The sequence below is a fragment of the Centroberyx gerrardi genome, chromosome 2, assembly GCF_048128805.1.
Source record: "Centroberyx gerrardi isolate f3 chromosome 2, fCenGer3.hap1.cur.20231027, whole genome shotgun sequence".
NCBI classification, from domain to species: domain Eukaryota; kingdom Metazoa; phylum Chordata; class Actinopteri; order Beryciformes; family Berycidae; genus Centroberyx; species Centroberyx gerrardi.
This window is the reverse complement of record NC_135998.1, coordinates 13,485,156-13,507,938: the sequence shown is the minus strand read 5'-3', so window position 1 is coordinate 13,507,938 and position 22,783 is coordinate 13,485,156. Positions and strand designations below refer to the sequence as shown.

Here is a 22,783-nt window from a genome sequence, read left to right as displayed (position 1 = left end):
TCTGCACACGCATGTTAGTGTGCACACGCTCTATAGAGGCCTTTGGTTTTAGCCGCACTGTCAAAGCTTCCCTGTTTTACGCCGTTTTAGAGCAGCTTAACCAGCATTACTGCTATATTATGTGCACGGACATACACCCACACAGACACACACATACAGACACAGACACACTGGCACACACACACACACACCCCATCAGGAAATCTGTTCCCACTAGGTTGCGCAACCTGTCTGGTCAAACATCTCAGGCTGACCGTGTGTCTGTGTGTGAGTAGATGTGTTTTTGTCCTGGTTGGCGGGGGGATTGAGATAGATTGGTGATGCTTTTAGGGTTAAAAAAATAAAATGCTTGCTCAAAGTAATATGTACACATTTGTATGTATGTGTGTGTGTGTCAGAGAGAGAGAGAGGGAGAGAGAGAGAGGGAGAGAGTGTATTTAAGACCAGTGCTCAGTATTGATCTGTTATGCAGACACCTGTCACATGGAGCTGGCTCCCAGACTGTAGTCAGCACAGAAGAGCGAGCAGAGGAAAGGAGCAGTTTGGCTTTTATTATGTGTAGTGAGCAGTTTTCAAAATGTCAGCTTGTTCACTGGTATTTGGATTTGGACCCAGAGAGCCATTTGGGTTTGAAATGAAAAGCACCCATAATGAAATTAATACAAATCACACAACATGGTTTGAGCATAGCTATTTATCGGACGCTTTTATTCACAAATGTTTACGGTGCCGTGAGAGGATGAATGTTTCTCTTCACTGATTTTATGGTATGTCAGTAGGTATGATGCCACACATAAAGGAATGCTATGCTTTGATATGGTATGTCATGGTATGTGTCACACATACTGTAAACCACACATAAACATGTCATGGTTATTACATGACTATGGTTATTATACATATGCCCCTGGATAATTGAGCCTATCCCTGTTGTGTGTACCACAGTTTAAAGGCACCAAAAATAAACTGCTTTTCTAAAAACATATAGGAGCACTCAATGGCACAGGAAAACTAGATGAAGGGATTTTTTAAATTTATTTATTTATTTATATTTTTATCGGCACCGCAAGACCTCTGAATCATCAGAATACAAGGCGTCCAGCATTGCTAGCTTCCTTTTGCTTCAGCCAATTTTCCTCATCTTTTTGATGGTCTTGGTTGTGGTTGCCTTGTGTTAAGGAAAGCTTTGACACTCCCTTACATAACTGATCTCTCTCTATTTGGAGGTTTTCCCCAGTAGGTGTCAGTTTGGCATATTTGCAAATTGGCATAATGCAAAAGGCTTTTTTTTTTTTTTGTCTTGTTTTTGAAGAAGGCCGACCTTGCATTTGGCTGCCATGACAGAATGTGTCAAGCTATTCATGTTCTGATCACTTAATGTTTCCACTTTAATTGTGTCTCTTTCCAGAACATGCCAAATGTCAGGGACCATGATGCATCGGTGTACTTGCGCCTCCAAGGTGATGCCCTCTCTGTGGGTGGTTATGAACATAACCCCACCTTCTGGGATGAGGTAACGTCAACTATGATCTGTATCTGTAATATCTGTAATAATATCTCTATCTTATTCTCTGTTGTTTGCTCTGGAACGAGGTAACGTCAAGTATTCAATGTCTGTCTGTGTGCCTGAGTGTATGGAGTGAGGTAATCTCAAATACCGTCCGCTTTACTGTCTGACTATCTTGGTTGACGCAACAACAAATACTTTTTAATAAACTAACTAAATAAACTTTAATCCTGTTTGTCTACTTCTCTCTCTCTCTCTCTCTCTCTCTCTCTCTCTCTCTCTCTCTCTCTCTCTCTCTCTCTCTCTCTCTCTCTCTCTCTCTCTCTCTATGTCCTTCCTCATCTCTTATTCAATCTGTTTTTCTTTCACTCGTCTTTATTACTTGCCGCTCTATTCGCTTGGAGGTCACACAGTATTCATAACGGGCTTCATAAAATTGTGTGTGTGTTTGTGTGTTCTCACTAATCTCCCCTAGATTTCACTGGTTCTAATTATTTTAGTTGTACTACATGTCTGGGCAAACTAGCTCAAACTGTGTTAACACTCACTCTCCTTTACACACTCTCTATGACACTTTTTGTCATATTTTTGTGTCGGTAATGACATTGACAACTTGATGATGAATATGCGTTCACATTCAGTCCCTATGTGCATTCAGGCAGCATGACCTACAGTCTGTAGAGGAGGTGTAGTGTGTGCCCAGTAGTGTATTGAGGCAGTATACTGTGAGGTGGTTATACTGAATAGGATGAGATGCATTTAATAAATTAATGAGCATTTTAGAACATGGACATAATTCCTTCAGACTTTTCCAGATGTTATTACCAGGGGAGGTCAGTAATTTGATGCTGCCCATACACATCCAGTAGGTCATTGCACGTCATCCACAGTACAGCAAAATAGGCAAAACTGGTCAAAACTATTCAGGTGGCTCCATACTGTTGTAAAGTGCCCCGCCACTGGTTATATGGCGCTCGTAACAGAGATGACAGGTGCACTAGTTGGTAATCACTTGAAACACCAGATGTCGATCCGGATGGGATTAAAATTTCCCCAGAATGAGAGAATAATGCAAAATACAGCAAGTAATTTCAACCGGGATTTTTACTGGAGTAGCCAGAGGACATCACTGGCTTGTTTTTTCCGGACAGGATCAAATTCTTGGGATCCTGAGGTAATAATGCCAATCTGCAGACATCCCTTGGTAATCCTAATGGGGCTTTATACTGAGGTGTCATACTGTGCAAGGACTGAAATTATTTCACAGGAAAAACAAAACTGTTGCTACCTTGCCTACCAACCAAGATGCATGAATTGGAAAACAGTAGAAAAGACAAAACAATTCAGCTACTTTTGCAGGTTGATGGATGTTCTAAAAAAATCGTCTTTATTGACACGTTAAAACCATCGCCTTTCGGCAAAAGACAGAGTATCCAAACAATGCTTAGTATGGCAATAAAGAGTAACTGCAATAGCTTAGGTTCTTTGAAGTTTTGAGGAGGAATCCAGCGATTGTGAAGATGCATGGACTCTTAAAGAGGGCTCATTGAGTCAGGTGACAGATCTTGTGTAAAAGCTGTTGAAGAGACAGGTGGTTTTGCTCTTAATGGACCAGTACTGTCTCCCAGAGAAAAGTTTTTAGAACAACTTGTTACCTGGGTGGGCAGGTTTGGTGGCAGTCACTGCATTTCCCCTTGTCCTTCTGTCCTACAGTCCCTTTATCACTGCTCTTCATCACACCTCTTTCCATCTGTGCTCTTCCTACGCAATTTGACCCTTGGCCCATAGCACTCAGTCGTAAAGAATGCCACCTATTCAGCCTAATGATATGCAAGAATGTGCTATAGATATGCAAAGGGAACATTCTCAAGTACAGCCATGTTGTAAAGAGGCGTATGACTGCAGGGAAATAGATAAAAGTGGTAGAACTTTCAGAAGTGTCCACGTTATCAAGCCAAAGAACCGCTGAAAATGTAAATCGTAAAAAAAGCATGGATGTTGATAGGAAGACAACCCATTTATTCTCATTTTTCTCAAGTACATTTGCTCAAGACACAAGGGTTTTGCAGGACACCGATGGTATCTATCTGCTCGTCTGCCTGCCTGCCTGTCTACAGATATCCTTTCTCAGTGGCAGAGTTTGCACATTCTAGAGGATTTCTTAGTGCAGAACCGGGCTCTTTTGTTCTCTTTGTGCAGCTGATGATTGCTTTGATGTTTTGGAATAGATGGGAGAGGAGAGAGAGAAGAGATGCAGAAAGGAGAATTAGCAGGGAGAGAGGGAGAGAATAGAGGACGCCTACCGAGTAAAGATAAGCAGGATCGATGGCTTTGGAGGGATTGAGAGAAGTACAGTGTCTAGGACAAAGAGGATAGATCCTTAGATACTCAAGTTGAGTTTCAGCCCTCTGTAACACGCATCTCTTCGTTCACATGAAAGCAGCTTCCCTCAACTCGCACATCCCTTTGATATTAAAGACATAAAACTAAAACTGTCACCACTACCACTCTATAGCCCCTGAATGCTTCTTTCTATCCCACCTCTGTTTTTAAGGCGTCACTTACATTTTACATTTTAGGCATGTATCTTATCCAGAATGACATATAGCAGTTCCTAGATTACTATCATTACAAGCAGCTAACAGTGGGAAGTGCAAGTTTGCCCTGACAATATTTCTGTGAACACTTAATGATCTTGTAAGAGAGATGTTTTGAAATTGGAGTGATTAGAGGAGCGAGATATGATTCGGCGGGGAGAGTGCGATGTGAGCTACTCCCTGAAGAGATGGTTTTCAGCCTACGACTAAAGACTGTGAGTGACTCTGCTGCTCCGGCCGGAGTGAGAAGGTCATTTCACCATTGGGAGGGAGAAGAGTCTTGTTAGGGTGGAGGATTGACCAGCTTGGCGCAGGGAAGGGAGAAATAACTGACAGCGACACTGTGCAGAGAACGAGCCGGCGTGTAGCGTTGGCCCGCGGCACCGGGGTTTTTGATATGAGCAACCACAGGCAGCCAGTGGAGGCGTGTAGGAGGGGAGAATTTGAAGACAAGCTGGTCAGCCCTGCACTGCGTGAGTTGTAGGTGTTGATGAGAGCATTTTTGGGAGGCTGGCTAGCAGGGAGTTGCAGTAGGCCAGATGGGAGCAAATTAAAGCTTGGACAAGGAACCGGGCAGGAAGCGACTGATTTGACAGATGTTGAGTCCCTGGTGAGTTGGGGTCTGATTCAACGGACGCTGCAGGACCGGGTCGTGGCTGCAGTGTGAGCCTCGCACAGACAGACGGTCGGCTGTCCAGAGTCACAATCGGAGACTTGGGCAGGAGTCTCCGTGGTCTCGTCGGTAGTGATGGAGGGGTCGTAAACGGGGCAGGATCTGTCAGGGGAAAAGAGCCGTTCAGTCTGGCTGGCATTGAGCTTGAGACATTGCTGACGTTGGTGGGCCAGCGTCTAACATCCAACAGTCCGCTCTTGTAGTACAGATCGATTTTGTGGGAAATAAGAACAAAACAAACTACTGGGGTGTAGATCACCAAAGCTACGGTTTTTAACAGTGACACCTACTTTTTTCCAGCATTAGTACGCATTATCACCACCTGATAAGACAGCAGCGTATGAAAGTCCTCACATACAATACTGCTTTTAAGGTTGGAGGAAATATAAGTCATGTAAGTCATGTTTGTGTGTGTGTGTGTTTTGTTTCCCAGGTGTCTGATAAGTTTGCTTTCAGCCTGTTTGACCTGGACTGGGATGTATTCATGCAGCATATTGAAGGAGCTATCAACAGAGTTCCTGTTTTGGAGCAGACTGGCATCAAGTCCACTGTCTGTGGACCAGGTACGCACGCACACACACACACACACGCACACACACACACACACACACATACACTTCCCACTCCCAGAAAAGCAAGGACTTGATGGTGTTCTCTCTTCTCTGTCGTCCCTCATCCCCCTCTCCCAATTTAACACCCCCCCACACACACACACACGCACACACACACACACACACACACACCGCACATCCACACATGGCCTGTCACTTCACCACAAAAGAAAAAAATAAACCATCAAATTGCAAAATTCAATCAGATTTTTTTCAAATCCCTGTAGCTCCTTTTGGCCAAATTTCTAATAACCTTATGAATAACGTCAAGGAAAAAGCTACTTTCATGATACTTCTTAAATTGACATTTTCTAATTTAAAAGTGAAATGTGTTCATCTGTGAAATACACTCCTTATTCATCACCACTCCTTATTCATCACTAAAGCACTGCACGGCACTCATGAATACCTAAACTAATTGGCTGTGTGTCATGTTTGTTGAGGGTGTATTTTGATTATCTCGTGTCTGAGTTCTCATCCACGCAAGAGGGTCCGAAGCTGTGTTGATGAGGAGTTGCAGTGTTGGATTGGATTTTTCATCATCATCACACTGTGATTCTGTTCTATTTGGAGATTCAAAATAATTTTGAGCTATAAAAAAGTGACAGCCCTTACACACATCCACACACACACACACACACACACACACACACACATACAGACAACCAGAGAAACCAGACAAAAAACAGACAGAGAAATGGAGAAAGAAAGACAGAGAAACAGAAAGACAGAATTAGAGAGAAAGACAGAGATAGAAAGAGAGAAAGATGGAAACAGAGAGGAAGACCGGGCCAGAGTGATGACAGAGAGAGAGAGAGAGAGAGAGAGAGAGAGAGAGACAAAAACAGAAATGAAGAAATGGGGAAAAAAACAGTAACAGGAAGAAAGAAACAAATGGAGGTCAGAAATGGGGAAAGAGGGAGGGAACAGAGAGAAAAACAGAGGGAGAAATGGCTTCCTGCTGTGTGCGGAGCATCCCTCCGCCTGTGACCTCACTGTAATGCTAATAGTGCGTTTCATTCTGAGTGTTGTGTTTACATGGTTTGCCTGCTAAGCACACCATGTGGAGCGTTGTATTTAGATAGCAGGCCTGCTGCGCTCTTTACCATTTCCCTGGAGAGTGAGAGAGAGAGTGGGGTGGATAGAGCTGGGATCTGACATCTCAACCATGTCGTGGATGTCGCTAGTTGTATGTGTGTTTTTGTTTGTTTTTGTATGTCAGTCATCACAAAATGTCCCCACAAGGATAGAAAGAACAGGGGAAATCCTCCAAAGTAAGGACATTTTGGTCCTCACTTCTACAAGGGGCTGGTTTAGAGTGAAGACTTGGGTTTAGGGTTAAGATTAGAATTAAGATTAGGCTTAGTTTATGGTAAGGGTTAAAATGATTCTGAACTTTGTTAGTACCTTGGGTTGTGTAGCTTCATGGCCATGATATAACCCCAAAATCGGCAATTCTCTGTTATCTATTGCTCCGGTAGAGGAGACTGGAGAATAGTGTTTTTTTCTCACTTTCTCATCTGAAAATCACACTTTTAGCACATAAACAAACATGAACAAAGTAGATTCTAACAATACATAAAACGTGTGTTTAAGTGAATCGCTTTCTTTATGTTATTAAACCTTTCAGTTTGAACAAGTGTAACGCGGAAATTCTTCCGACCGGATTTTGGTGTTACACTTGTTCAAACTGAAAGGTTTAATAACATAAAGAAAGTGATTCACTTAAACCACAGCAACAGATAACAGAGAATCACCGATTTTGGGGTTATATCATGTCCAGGAAGCTACACAACCCAAGGTACTACCACTTGAAGATTAGGCATGTTTTGGCGAGGGTCACGTTTAGGGGTTGGGGAAGTAGTAATAAGCAGTAGTACAAGTCAAGTAGTAATACAAATGTGTGAGCATGTGTACGTGCGTGTGCATGTGTTAAGCCCCTTGGCTCACTTGCCCTGGGGAAATACTTGACCATGACACACTCTCCGTCTCTCCATCACTCTCTCTCTCTTTCCCATTTCTCTCTTTTTCTGACATTGATAAGTGCAACAGAAATCATTCCTGTCTCCATTGCTTGTGCCCAGGTTTGGCCCGTAGGTTATACATTTTGCTGAAATGAATGCAGAATTTGACATTTCTCCAAGTAAATGTTATTTTTTTTGTGCATTTTGTCCTAGCAACCATCCCTGGGCAGATTTTGCTATTGGGGGGGAAAATATGTCTTGAATGTGCTGGCATGTGGTGAGGATGTTTATTTCACATTGAGCAGCTGCAGACCAACTTTGTCTCCCTCTCTCTCCTTTAGAGTCTTTCACAGCAGACCATAAGCCGCTGATGGGAGAAGCTCCAGAGGTCAGAGGGTTCTTCCTGGGCTGCGGCTTCAACAGCGCCGGTAAGTGGTGCAGAGATGGATAGATAAGAGGAAGAATGGGAGGAGATGTGTAAAGAGAATTGAGGCGAATTTCGCTGTGGCTTCAGGACTGCTTGTGACTGAGAGCGAGCAGAATGCGATGGCATTTGCTTTTTTATTTGTACTTATTTTACCTGTAGTGGGGTAATCTTATAAAGTCCATATCAACAAGTTTAATTGAATCTAGAGGACAGGAAATGGACAGAAGGTGGGGTTGGAGCAAAATATCATATTTTATCACAATATTTCTTCTACTTTTTACGGTATAGTGATACTTAACAGAATTTATGTTTTTTCCCTATTACCAACCACACTATCAAAAGTATCAGTTGCTCTTGGATGTCAATCGGAGAGCTTACAAACTTCTCCTCCATTCAGATTGTTAACTTTAGTGTAAACTTTGCCTTAAAAAAATACTAAATAGAAAAATGTGCAATAGATGTAGAAAAATGAATAAATGTTCCAGTATTTAATGGTTTACATATAAAGTGGTAAGTGTCATTGACAACAGAATATTTTAATACTTTATGGTATATACCCAGCCCTTGAGGGAATAATGGAGGGATAGAGGCAGGGGGGTCAGAGGACTCTTCAAATGATGTGAATCGTAAAACGGAGAGGAGTTATGGAAAGGAGGAGGAAAACAAACAAGAAGAAGTGGTAGAATGGTGTTTTTCCTTGACTCTGACCTAGCCCTCGCCAATCTCTGTGGACACTCTCAGGGTACAAATGAATAATGGAGTGCTCTTCTTTTTCCACTGAGTCCGTGGGCAACACACACACACACACACACACACACACAACACCCCCCAAGTCACTCCATTTCTCCACTCACAGACGAGTTTAACTCTGACGAGAGAGAAAGAGGGAGATCGAGCGAGACCGAGTGAAGGAGTGTGACTGTCTCAGCAGTCTGAAAAGGACGGGAGGGAGGCAGAAAGAAAGAAAGAACGAATGAAAGAAAGGCAGGGAAAAAGAGAGAGATAAAGGGCAAAGTGAATCCCCATCAGCGTTCACAGACAGATGAGAAGAGAACAGCAGGCTTCTGGACAAGAGCAGAACAGCGGGGCGAGCTCTAGAGTTGTGCTGACGAGGGCTGGGGGGTCGGAGAGTGGTGCAGCCCTAATGCGTGGGCATATTTGTGCCACACACACACACACACACACAGACTTTCCTTCTCTTTTTTCCCTCTCTTTCTCTCATTCCATTTCTCTCTCTCACACACACAAACACACATTCAACAGAGCATTTTGCTCAAGAAGTATATACCAAGGGTTGCTGTAGTTACAAGTTGGATGCTAGGTCCTTCCTAATCAGTGATTGCTGCTTTCTCTCATTCCCCTCTCTCTCTCTCTCTCTCTCTCTCTCTCTCTCTATCCTTACTGTCTCTCTCCCATCCACACCCACTTATCCATCCAGCCACTCATTCTGCCTGTCAGTCTGGCAGAAGGTCAGTCAGTATCCTGGTTTCCATTGCCAGGTTAACAAGGGCTTCACCCATTCTTTTTCCCTGAGCTGTGTCCTTACACAAAATTCCTTCTTGTTGCCAGGTAAATTGCCAACTCAAAAGTTCCTCCCTAACTAAGTTCATGGTGAATGAATACAGGTTTTGATCCCACGTTATTAACTTTTTCAGAAGCCCCCGGCCATGTCAAGATTTTACTTGGCCTTGCTTTTAAAAAAACGTGGTTTGGTAGTCTTGATATTAACGGACATTCAGCCATTAGACCTGGAGTTGAGTGGGTTGCAAGAATGCGGTCCATCCGTCCCGCAGTCTGTCTGTGTTTTAATGTGTCAAGCTGGGACAGAGCTCATTGGGATGGGCCTTGCATCGCTAGGAGCTGGTAACACAGCTGGAAACAGTGACTTGATAATTAAAGACAAGGATATTCCACTGCGACTGCACAGCAAGGATGGCCCGAATGCCTAACCCCCTGCCTGACACCCACACACACACACACACACATCCTCACCAGTCTTGTCAAGGCAGGGGCTTGATGATGTCCACTCTTCACCATGTCCTTCCTCATCCCCCTCTCCTAACATCTGTCACTCTCTTATTCTCTCTGTCTTTTCCCTACTGCTCTCTCTCTCTCCCTGTGGTTGGGCAAAGTCTTCTGTCCCGTGCATTTTACACTGTGCCTCGTTTGTCCCCTCACACAAGAACGCATCCACACACATGGGCACACACGCACACATCTTTCTCCATCTGTCTTCTGGCCAGGGCAAGAGAAGGGTGTTTAGCTGCTGCCGCTGATGGTGATGGCGATGATGATTCAGAGACCACAGGGTCGAAGCTGACAGATCCACATTAAAAAATCCATCATTGAGTGGTCTGGAACTTTTTAAGCCCCCAGTGATTTAGTTTTACTTGCTGGACTTCACTTCGGTTGCTAAGCAATCAAAAACTCTCCTCACCGGCAGAATTTGTATTTGTTGCTTGGCAACATTAACTTACTCACAGTATCGATACCACCACACTTAACTCATACCTTTCAGGGCGTTCTTAAGTGCTGCCAACTGCCGCCGTCTTACCCGTAATCACAGAAGAGAACGAGGTGTTGATATATTAACAGAGGCTTTTTATCACATAATAAGACACAGACAATAAGCTGTGTTTAAGGCAATGCACCATAAATACACAGAGAGCCTTTGGGTTTTCAGTAATTTCAGTGGCCTTTTTGCTAGGTTTAGGTCAGTGGCGCCAATAGCAGCCAGACCTCCAATCCTCTCCCCTCATCCCAAAATAATAGTTGTGCTGTGGTAGAGGAGAGAGATAGATAAAAAGGAACTATAGATTGAAGGCTTATGAAGTGAAGGACAGAAGAAAGAGAGATAGAGAAAGAAGGAAAGAAAGAAAGAAAGAAAGGAGAGTTGGGGGACGGGGCCTTAGAAAGTCCACCTACTGTGGTAGAGAGATGGGAGAGGAGGATGGATGAAGGGAAGGAAAGGGGGATGAAGAAAGGTAAAGACAGCTTTAACTACATTTTCTCTCTTTGAAGGCAGCTTTTGAATCGCTAGTGGTCTCTCTATAAATGTCAGGGTGTAGAGAGAGTAAATTTCTAGAGAGAATCTGAGAGAGATGCAGAAGAGAAGAGAAGGGGGGTGATACATGATGACAGACAGAGAAAGGATGATATGTTTGTGCAACAGAAACGAACAATAATAGAGAGAGACACTGAGAGCGGGAAAGGAGAGGGGAAGTACAAAGGGAGAGAGAGACGGATCAGAGAGAGGAATGACAAGACGAGTGGAAGCAAGAGCATGGGGGTTCACACGCAGATATATACGCGCACACATCAGCGTGGATATCTTGGGTGACATTTATCAGTGTCACCTCCCCTGCTGGTTGTCTCCACAATGTCTTGGGTGAACTCCATCATCCATCCCGCTGCCTCCCTCCCTCCCTCCCTCCATCTCTCCACCCCTTCCTTCCATCCATCCCTCCCTCCCTCCATTCAGACGTCCACCCAGGCTTGGCCCGGAGTGACAGTGCCCATAGATGAGTGAAGTGATGAGAGATGGAGGGAGAGGGGATGCCGTGAGGGATGGAGAGAAGGAGGGATGAAGGAGGGATGCAAGGACGCGCTGGTCGTGCTGCCGCATATTGATGTTGTCCTCTCAACACATGCAAGACTGCGCGTGCACACACACACACACACACATGCACGCACGCACACGGTATTCGAAAATTATGCCATCACCAGCAAGAAAACACAAGAACGAGGTTGCTAAAAGGCAGCAGCTCATTAACCCAGCAGTTTTTTTTTTTCACTGGATGGGTAAAATATTGAATTGCCTGTCTTTGGCGGAAATAAACAGAATGTGGCAGCCATTGGTTGGGGCTGATGAGGTCACACTACTTGGGGGCAGCTTCGAGCAAAAGGTCAAATGATGGAACGAGGGTCAAAAGAATCCTCTCTAGGTCATTTGACATACAGTAGCTTGCTGACTGAGAGAAAATGCTCATCTTCTCTTCTCTTCTCTTCTCCTCTCCTCTCCTCTCCTCTCCTCTCCTTTCTTTCCTCCTCAAATTGATGAGACACAGTCACGGTCCTGCAGTTAGGCATCTAACAGTGAGAGAGAATGGGAGACAGAGAGGCCTTGTTTGTTGTTCACACTTTCCTCCCCTCGTCTCCCACCCTGCATGACCACAAATTATTATACTGAACCCTGCAGTAGGTGTAAATTGTTGGAATAGTGTATACGTTGGTATGGGTTTTTATGTATTTTAAGGGATTTTGGATTGTGGATTTTAGATTTTGTTTCTGTCTCATGTTTTCATTCTTGTGTGTGCTTGTGTGTGTTTTTTCCAGGTATGATGATGGGAGGCGGTTGTGGTAGAGAGCTGGCTCACTGGATCATACATGGTCGCCCTGAAAAGGATATGTATGGATATGACATCAGGTGCGTCAACACACAGTTGCACACCAACAAAAAAAAAAAGTGTGTTAGCAGTCACAATAATCCCAGGAAGTTTCTCAAATATGGAGCCACTCTACAAAAAAGCAGCACAGGGGTTTGAGTTTCCTACTGGCATTTTATCCAAAGTGTAGCAGCAACCAGAATAATGATTACATTTTTTTTATCAGGACTGAATGATTCTGTGATTTTTAATGAACCTGGCACATCTATAATTAATCTTTTGAATTATTCTCCCTCCTGTGCCAGACGTTTCCATAACTCCCTAACGGACAATAATCGCTGGATCAGAGAGAGGAGCCATGAGTCATATGCTAAAAACTACTCTGTGGTCTTCCCCTTTGATGAGCCGCTGGCCAGCCGAAACATGAGGAAGGACCCCTTCCATCAGGTAAATGAGTGGTTTGATCTCCGGTGTAAACATTTAAACGGGACCTTTTCTTCAGGGGATTGAGGAAGGAGCCCTCCTTTGCTGTTTTTCTGTCGTGAGCCAGACAGACTCCTTCCAACTGACTCATTTAATAAGATGTTTGAATCCGTCTTCATATAAATTTCTTTACCAGGTCTGATAAACTTGATGCATAACCTTGGTTTTGTCAAAGCGGTTTCAATTAGGTGAGCAGGACTCCTGCTTTCTTTGAAGAAGCGTGGGCGGTCGCAGGTATCTTTCAGTACTGAGGCAGACGGAGCCCTTCTGGCTTCTAAAAATCTCCCTCATAGCTGAGGGGAAAAACTTCTGGACCCGTATTCATGAGGTGTCCTAAAATAGATGGAACCAGTTCACCTCTTAACTCATAGCAACATCTGTATTGTCATATAAATTGACCAGTCATCTTTGATCACTTCACATATTCTTAGAAGTTGTATGATTGGAGGCTCTGGCCTGCATGACTCACTCCATTCCTCCTTTACCTGTCTGTTTTCCTCTTCTCTCCTCCACCTATTCATTCCGCTCCCTTTCCTCTTCCCTCTATTTCTCTGCCCACGGCTGTCCTCCTTCAGTCATCTCTCTCTCTCATCTGACATTCTGTCTTTCTGACATTCTCCCTAACACAATTTCCTCCTCCTCTATTCATCCTGTAGTGCATTTTCATGCCTTTCTTCCTGTCTCTCTCTCTCTCTCTCTCTCTCTCTCTCTCTCTCTGTCTCTGTCTCTCCCTCTCTGGTTGCCATGCTCTTTGTTTTCATTATATTCTTTTATTCATGTTTGTTGTGTAGTTTGTGTGAGGGAGACAAACTGAGACCGATGGCGGCTTAATTGTGCGTGAGAGAGAGAGCTGCCACTGCTTCTTTCCCTCTATTAGCCTCTGTAACCTTGCCGTCTGATTGGCTAATTGAGAAGGTAATGCGGTGACGGAGCAAATCAACATATAAACGATACTGCTTGTGCATTAAACCCAAGACACTCATGTCTGTGTGAATATATACGATTCTGAAGCTATGTTTACATTATGTAGAGAACATTCATCAATTAGTGACGCTGAAAATTCAACTTAAGTCGCAAACAGGAATGTGCAACCAACTGTGTGTGTGCTTTCATATCTGTGTTGTATCTGTGTATCTTCTCTCTCTCTCTCTCTCTCTCTCTCTCTCTCTCTCTCTCTCTCTCTCTCTCTCTCTCTCTCTCTCACTCCCCCCCCCCCCCGTCTTCTCTGGTCAAATCTAGAGGCAAGTAGCTGATTCAGGCAGAAGGCAGTTAGTAGCGGAGCATCTCTAGCAGCTAGCTCATTTATTAATGTGATACCTGCCAACATGACTATACATGATACACTTAGCCTTGATATTGTAGCCCAGTCTCAGATGTCATTCAACTTCCTCTGTCTCCTTACCGTGACACACACTCTTAATGGGCCTCACCCCCACATTTTATGCATTAATGGCCCACTTAGCCTTGCTTTTCTGTTCCAGACTTCATTTACCTTTAACCGTAACAGTTTCTGGTCTTGCTCACACATGCTGGCATTTTATACACCCATGCAGGATTCTTTCAGAGCAGATCATTGTCAGACAAATTGCATTAGCAATCATTGTCGGTGTATTCTGTAGCCCCTGTGTGCTGCTTTCTATAAGCTTATTTTATTATTTACTTTGCCGGACGCCTTTGATACATAATTAACCAGTTTTCCTGAAGGGTTTTCTCCAGATTTTGCATAGAATGAAGATGCAAAGGGATGAAGGGATGGTAACTTTTTTGCTGTTAGTGGTATATGTTCTTACTGTTAATTCCACAGTGATATATTACTAAGAAAAAGCCCTACATTTAGGCATATGTAAATGATGCTGTTAGGCTCAATTTCTGACCCTTGATCTACAAAGAGAGCTCCAAGTTCTCTCTTTTTGCTTGTGTGCAGTGAGGCAGAACAGTTAAAGGCTGGCTTTCTATACACAAGACTTGTATATAGAAATGTCCATAAAACTCTTTTCATTTGGGTTTTTCAATCTTAAATAGTTAAATAATCACTGGGCTTCTCTTCATCTTCATTAGCATTAGCACTTTAAAATAAAATTATGTATCGAAAATAAAACATATTAACTGATGAACACTTACTGTCCAGCCTCCACAGAGTACTGTGACAGCTTGCAGTGTTATTTTGAGGTGACTGTGGCAGTGCTAGTGTCCTCTTCTACAACACTGATCCAGAGAGAGGACTAAATCTCTGCTTCAGTCGCTGCTTTTTCTAGTCCGTGCAAATGGCCCTAATTGGCATGGCAACAAATACAAGGTCAGCTATTATTATGCTCCTATGTAATTATGTCACCCGCTCTTAACGCTTGCCAGCTATGGTGCATTGTCATAATGAAAAGACACAAATAACTGTTCTCAGGTAGATAGGCTATAGCTTGGCTGAGAGCACCAGTCCCTGTGAGACGGGGTGGGTCCAACCCTCGGCTGCAAGCCCAATAGAAACCTGCTAATCACTAAACGAGGGCCATCACCTAGCAACCAGCCTCCTTACTGTTGCAGAGCCTCAGAAAAAATGTTGCTTTACAGGGGATGGAGGGGAGGAGAAAAAAAAAACCTGCGAAAGTATAATTGTTTTTGCAAATTAGCTTTTGTTTAAGATACTGGCTCTGGCTCTTAGTCACGACGACATGTATTAAAGGTTTGCCAACAGCAGCGAGGGATGCTTAAGGGTTTGATCGCCCAAGAAACCTGTCCCTGCGCAAATAATGAGACTGTCTACTTTTAGGCAGCAATATGTGATCATTTTAGAGCATAAACAGGCCATCTCTGACACTGTAGCTCACGCATTTTCTCCACCTCGGCAACATGGATGGTAAATATAGCTCGGAGTGGGAAGTTTTGGCAGGAGACAACTAGCTGCCTGCTAGGAGGAGAACATAGCATAACATACCTACCAACTGTGGGCGACTGTGAATTTAACAAGGAGGATAGTGAGCGGTTAAATAGCTTATTTCAACACACAGTTCACTGAAATCAATGATCAACAAGTAGAATACATGCAACAGTTTGTCCTAACAAGGGGGTTGCCATCCGCTGTCATCAACCCTCCCTGGCAACATAGATCTTTAAAATTGAGGTCAATTATCTGTGTCGACCAACACAGTCTATTGTAGTGGGTGGGTGACTAGCTCCTCACAGAGATGCATAAGAAATTCCCTTTGTATGTTATGAATTTTATAAATATATTTGATTTAGCTCTAAAACTGGAATGTACAGTGAAAACATGCTTATGTCGTATTACTTATGTTTCTATGTAAATGTTGCAAATTAAACATTGAATAGTAAACATTCTCTGGCCATTAGCCTGTGTTTTCATTCTGTATTGATCTTGTGTGTGTGTGTGTGTGTGTGTGTGTGTTTGTATGTTTGCTTGTTTGTTTATTTGTTTTAGGTGCTGACGGAGCAGGGTTGTGTGTTCCAGGAGAGACATGGCTGGGAGAGACCCGGCTGGTTCAACAAAGATGGGCCTGCACCTGTGAGACACACACACATACACTACACACGTGCACACACACACACACACACACACTGCAATGATTTTGTCCACGTATTGACATAAGGCATTGCAAAGACTTAAACAATTAAGAGGCAAATTTTTCACAAGTCTTGCTAGATCATAGTTGCTGCCACTGAGTGACTGCCAATAATGGATGACACTGACACAGTATCTTGTCAAATACTTGGCCCTCCTCTTTGACACACACACACACACACACACACACACACACATACATTCTCTCTCTCTCTCTCTCTCTCTCTCTCTCTCTCTCTCTCTCTCTCTCTCTCTCTCTCTCTCTCTCTCTCTCGGTGATGATTGATTAATTATCCTATCACTGCTTGTTTTTGTCTGTGTAGATTCTAAACTATGATTACTATGGAGCATATGACATTAAGAAGAATGTGAACTACAAGTACAATGATCTGCTGGGCAAAGAGTACACCTTTGACTTCCCTCCGCATCACGATGTGGTAAGTGTGTGTGTGTGTGTGTGTGTGTGTATGTGTGTGTTGATGCCAATGCCTCTTCTGCCAGCCGGGTACGATATAAAAACTCGGGGTGGCCAGAAGAATACGAACACTCTACTAAGGCCCGACGGGTCATGGACATTCAGTGAGTGAGTCGTACAAGGTGCAAAGCGAATTTGAGGAAAAGCGCCTAACCAGCTCAGAGGACGCACCACAAGGAGAGAATGACCAACCTTGATCTCAAAACTTCTCTATTAGTTCCTCTAACGGTCCACAGCTGTGACAAATGCTGCCTTTGAGGGTCGGGCTCCACAGTCAGACAGTCATCTTTAAAAAAATAAATAAATAAACAAGCCTAACCGATGTCATCTTTGACTGTGAGGCACTAAGAGAGGGGAGGAGGATGTTTTTAAAGAGTGTTAAGGTCCATGTGAATTGAACCTGTGTGTGTGTGTGTGTGTGTGTGTGTGTGTGTGTGGGTGTGTGTGTGTGTGTGTGTGTGTGTGTGTGTGTGTGTGTGTGTTCGTGCTTGCTTGTATCACAGATTAAGAGTGAGTGCCTGTCATGTAGACACGGTGTGGCGGTGTTCGACATGTCCTACTTTGGCAAGTTCTATCTCACTGGACCGGATGCCAAGAAGGCAGCTGATTGGCTGTTCACTGCTGATGTCAACAAGAAGCCAGGTCAGTCTGACTCCTCCCGAAGCAGGAACACCTGAGAGAAGCACGGTCACACACACACACACACACACACACACACACACACACACACACACACACACACACACACACAGATGGTTAGACAGAATGACAGAAAGAAAAGGGATACATGGATGGGCTGACCAAGATGTCATCACACACAAAATATAAATTGAGAATCCACACAAATCTCTCTCTCTCGCTCTCGCTCTCGCTCTCGCTCTCTCTCTCTCTCTCTCTCGCTCTCGCTCTCGCTCTCTCTCTCTCTCTCTCTCTCTCACTCTCTCTCTCTCTCTCTCTCTGCATTTCCTATATACATGCCCCAAATATAAAGACATTGGGACAAAATATTTCCTAAACTTTGAAAAAGTTATTTCAGGCTTCATGACCCTGTGAAAAAACAGCTTCCTTTTCTGTTGGGGGAAGATCAAAGCGCTGCATGGTTCGCAGCAAAATTTGTCCTGCCATAACACCAGGAACAATGTATAACTTTGTATTATATAATTATTAAGTGTTTCTATGGGGGTTAATATTACATAATTATGCTCAAATAGTATGCAATATGGATTGTTTGTATGTATTTACTATCTGTACAACCTATCTGCAGGACAGTAGGACAGATGACTTACTGGGTACATAATCAACTTCTTGATAATTTCATTACAATCTTATGCTCACATTAGGTGTTTTACTCTTTTTGTTTCTGTTTGTATTCTTTGTTTTTTTCCCTTGATATATAATGTCTTTTATTGATTATCTTTTTCACCCATTCACTTTGGCAACGCAGGAGTGTACCTGTCACACCAAATAAAGCAAGGTGAAATTGAAATTGACAGGAGACACACTTGCTCAGAGAATATTGTCCCCAGAGCCCCAGTCATCCAGTCAGGCCTCGCTCACACATTTACACTCCGTTTTCTTGACCAAGAAATCCTTCATTCCAGTGAAGGATGACTGAGAGACAGTAACAGATCAGCATCTCACTCTGCCCATCGGCTGCATTGGACAATGGGCGATGGACATGTTACATTTTTAGTTTTCTTTTATTTAGATAGCTACTTGATTCATTAGAACATAATTCTTGACTATTATCTCACTATAATCTTGATAGTGACAATGTTTGCGGCGGTTATTATCATATGGTTCACTATTTCAGTTGTTTCCTCTGTAACTACTGCACAAAAAGTCAATATTCACAAGCCGTCAGGGAGAGTTTATGTTCTGGAGGCAGAGATTGATAATGATTACATGCAAAAACAAACAAAGTAGTGAACTAAGCGTTAGTGCGCCCGAGTTTATTAAAAATTCATTCGTATTCGCATGCACAGAACTCAGGATCTGGAAAACACATGCATGCACTCACACATCAACACATGCGTGCACTCAAAAGCATACAAACTTGTTTACTCACATGTCGTCATTAGGAACCAGAATCAGTTGCAAATAGAGCGCAGAAGGCCCGGCCCCCATTGGGCTGCATTTTAATATTGAGATTTCAATAAGAACGGTTCCAAGTGATTGCACACTTTAAATTGGCCTACAAAATACGGCACTTGAATCAAGATTGTGTGTGTGTGTGTGTGTGTGTGTGTGTGTGTGTGTATTTTAGGTTCTACTGTGTATACCTGCATGCTGAATAAGAGAGGAGGGGCGGAGGCCGACTTGACAGTGAGCAGACTGGAGCCTGGCGGTGCCAACCTGCCGCTGGCACCAGAGTCCAACGGTGAGAGAGGGGGAGGGGGTGTGTGTGTGTGTGTGTGTGTGTGTATGTGTATGCGTGCGTGTGTGTGTTCTTATCTATCTTTCGTTCTATTGTATCGTTGTAGCTGTCTATCGTAACATATCTATTCATCGTTCCATCTATCATATTGTATCTATCTATTGTCCTTATTGTCGTTATTGTATCTACCGTTCTATCTATTGTTCTATCGTTCTGTCTACCTATTGTTCTGTCGTTCTATTGTTCTTTCTTTTGTTCTATGTATCTTTTGTTCTATGTTGTTGTATCTATTATTCTATTTATCGTTCTATCATTCTATATATGTATCATTCTGTTTCTGTCATTCTATCTGTTGTTCTGTGTATCTATCATTTTATCAGTATCATTCTGTGTGTCCACTGGTCTATAATTGTTCTGTCCATCATTGTATCTGTCTGTCACTCTATCCTCTCACTCTGTCTCACTCTACCCATCACTCTCTCACTTTCTCCCTCTCCCTCCTTCCCTCCAGGCGATGCCTACTACCTGGCGATCGGAGGCGGTGTGGCAGAACACAACTGGAACCACATTAGAACGGTTCTACAGGACCAAGGCTTCCACTGCCACCTGACAGACCACTCTGAGGACATGGGGATGATCAGCATCCAGGGACCCAAGAGGTGGGGAAAGGAGGGAGAGAGGGAGGGAGGGAAGAGGAGGAGATGGGAGGAGGCTGACTAATCATTCTGAAGACATTGGCTCTGTCTCAAACCCAAGGAAGCTTCCTATTTAGGTAGCATCCCTAGGTAGGAAGTCAAAATTTTCAAGTTTTTCAAGTCTCATTCAGGCAGACAGAAGACTCCACTTTGAGTAAAAAGTTTTCCAAAACGACCCTTTGACCGTAAAAAAAACAACATACAGCTAACATTTTCAGTTCATTTTCTTCTGAATGCTTCATTTTAGTACAGTCAATTGTTTCTGGAATGCTGCTGAAACTACTTGTAGCAGTCAGACTACTGCAGCAGAGCCTATTTAAAGCTTAATTTGATGGTCGATAAATTAACTGGTTGCACAGTATTCACTGTATATATAAAAACAACTTGGCTTATTTTTCAAAGCTAACAAGTACACAAAGCTAGTCAGCATATTTTGATTATTTCTTTTGATCTGTTTTGAAAAGCAGTTTGATCATACTGGCTGTTGAGTGTAATGTAAACTGCAGTCACATGATGTTGCCTCTCTGTCTTCATTTATTTTTTAAAACCATTTATTTCTCTGCTACCTACAGTCAAACAAGGAATATTATTAGAAAGGTTCCTAGTTAGGTATCCAGGAATGGTTTTCAGAGTCAAGGTTCAGACCCAAAGGCAGACCTGTGGAGGATTAAAAAAAAGTTTCTTAATTATTTGTGATAATTGGTATCAAAGAATTCTCTCAGAGTAAAAAGCTGAACTACTTTTTAATGAAGCCGCTGGCTGTGTCATGATGCCATGCTGTCTTACCAATTCCCTGCAGAGCAAGCAAATTGGAAGTTAATGTGGACTGGTAGCTTTCTATCCAGAACACAGTATACTTTTATACAGTAGCCTACAAAGTAACTTAAAAATCAATTGTTTTTTTGTGGTTTAGTCTGAGTTATTTAAAGATGTGGACATGATAAAGATTACTGACATGCTGTGAGCGGTATGGGAGAGCACAAACAAAGCAATTACCTTCTCTGTCTCTGTAACTATAGTTTATACCTGGAGTTAAAGATTTTCAGCCCATGACTAATGCCCTGATACCTTTAATCAAAGGGCCAGTCTAAAATGATTGACTGAATTTGGCCCCTAGGTAATATCAAGTTGGCCAATTGATTTCTTGAATAGAGTACAGCTTACTTACTTACTTACTTTCTTGTCTCTTGTCTTGTCTATCTTGTCTTTAATATTACAAATGTATTTATTTTTGCCATCTTATTGTCTGTTGACAGTGGAGACAACTAAATATGTAGGAGTCAACATGGCCAGCAAGATGAAAGGCTATTGAAAATACAAAACAGACATTAAGCATTTGTTCACTGACAATCTCAAAACACTTTGCTTGATTTTTTTTTTTCCCAATTAACCCTACCTCTCTTTAATGTTCCTTTTCTCTCTTACCACTTTCCTCCTCCCTTTAGCTCCATTCTCTTTGTTCTTGCTTTGTACAGTTTGCCTTTGTTCTTCACTCAAAGAGGAAGTCAAGTATCAAAAGGGATACCGTGACAGTTTACATTTTAGAATTTTTCAGAAAAATAACCAAATACTCAAATAACTAAAATTCAAAATGCCAGGGAAGGTATTCCCTTTTTTAACCGTCATCCATCAGATCCATCGATTTATTTCTCGATCTAAAGGTGAGAAGTCGTGGATTGTACGGCGCTAGTTTGTTAAAACCTTACATTCTGACTTGTGAGACTGTCTTCCAGTGAAGGAGATAGTGCAAGAAGTGCATATCTCTTTCTTCCCGCTTCCTACAGCATGCCTTTGTTCTTCACTCAAAGAGCAGGTTAGGCCACCTTTTCCTCTTACTGTTCTCAATCTCTGAACTTCTCATCTCTCTCTCCTTCCCCTCTCACCTTCTCTCCTCCCCACCTCACTAGCCTCTTGTCTGTGTTCTTCCCTCTTGCGGCACTCGGGTTAGGCCACTCTGTTCTCTCTGTGTGGGCTGCGTCTATTTCTCATTCCTCTCCTTGATACTGTGCTCATCTTCTGTAGTCGCAAGTTCCTTTCCTCTCACTCTTCATCTCTCTAGATCTTATCAATGTTCTTTTGCTTCTTCTCCCCCCCAACTTCCATCTCCTCTCTTTTCCCTTCTCTTTTCTCTTCCTTTCTATCGCCTGTTTTCTCTGTTCTTTTCCCCCTCAGTTGCCTATTTCCCGTCCTGTCATTACTGACGTCAAAGCAGAAATCAGTGCGTCATTGGCGGCAGTGCCCCAGTGTCATTACACACACACACACACACACACCACACACACCGCACACACAGACAGACAAAATAGGATGTTGATAATGCTGCTCATTGCAGTTTTCTTGAGCATCCGAAGCATACTGAACTTGCGTGTGCGTGTCTGTATTTGTGTGTGTGGATTTTTCTTTGTGTGTGTGTGTGGATGTGTGCCTGTGTGAGTGTGTGCACACTTTAGATTGGAGTCTGTATTGCGTCTCTCCGCACAGTAATTTAATGATTCCTAGCTCCTCCTTATTGTGTCTGCTGCATATGAAGCAGAAATTGGAGTGAATTGACCCTCTTACGTTTTTTTTTGTTTTGTTTTGTTTTTTTCCTTACGAGCCAAAGTGATCTCTTTAAAGCTTGAGGAAAGGCAAAATTACAGCGTTTATGAAAATGAGTTTGTCTGTGTTTGCCCTCCCAGAAATGTCTCATTCAAATTCTCCGGAGAGGCACGGCACTAAACATGTTGCTCCTCTGCACAGCTTGGCAGCATGTTCCAAAGGGTAAAATTGGTGCTCGGTCTTCTGTGTAATTATGAACCTTATTTATAAAATATGAAATGGTGTGATGCTCTGTAAGAGAGCACTTCTGCGAGTGTGTGTGTGTGTGTGTTTCTGTCTCTTGTGTGTGCATATACATGCATGCGACACCCTCTGATCCACAGCTAAGAGCCGCAGTTAAGTGGCAAGTCACAGCAACAAATTGGTGGTTGCAACCTCCCCACCCCTCACACACACACACATACAAATACACACACACAC

The 22,783-nt window shown here is 43.0% G+C and overlaps 2 protein-coding genes across 2 annotated transcripts in view; both read left to right on the top strand.

The window, feature by feature from the left end:
- The window catches only part of cercam (cerebral endothelial cell adhesion molecule), a 145,038-nt gene that overhangs the window by 33,970 nt on the left and 88,285 nt on the right, over positions 1-22,783 (top strand). The window lies entirely within an intron of this gene.
- The window catches only part of sardh (sarcosine dehydrogenase), a 49,258-nt gene that overhangs the window by 13,834 nt on the left and 12,641 nt on the right, over positions 1-22,783 (top strand). Inside the window, exons 8-17 of the mRNA XM_071904679.2 lie at positions 1,409-1,513; positions 5,211-5,340; positions 7,694-7,780; positions 12,115-12,205; positions 12,470-12,611; positions 16,078-16,161; positions 16,542-16,655; positions 17,197-17,335; positions 18,960-19,073; positions 19,582-19,729. Coding sequence (XP_071760780.2) covers positions 1,409-1,513; positions 5,211-5,340; positions 7,694-7,780; positions 12,115-12,205; positions 12,470-12,611; positions 16,078-16,161; positions 16,542-16,655; positions 17,197-17,335; positions 18,960-19,073; positions 19,582-19,729 — 1,154 coding nt within the window. The remainder of the gene's footprint in view (positions 1-1,408; positions 1,514-5,210; positions 5,341-7,693; positions 7,781-12,114; positions 12,206-12,469; positions 12,612-16,077; positions 16,162-16,541; positions 16,656-17,196; positions 17,336-18,959; positions 19,074-19,581; positions 19,730-22,783) is intronic.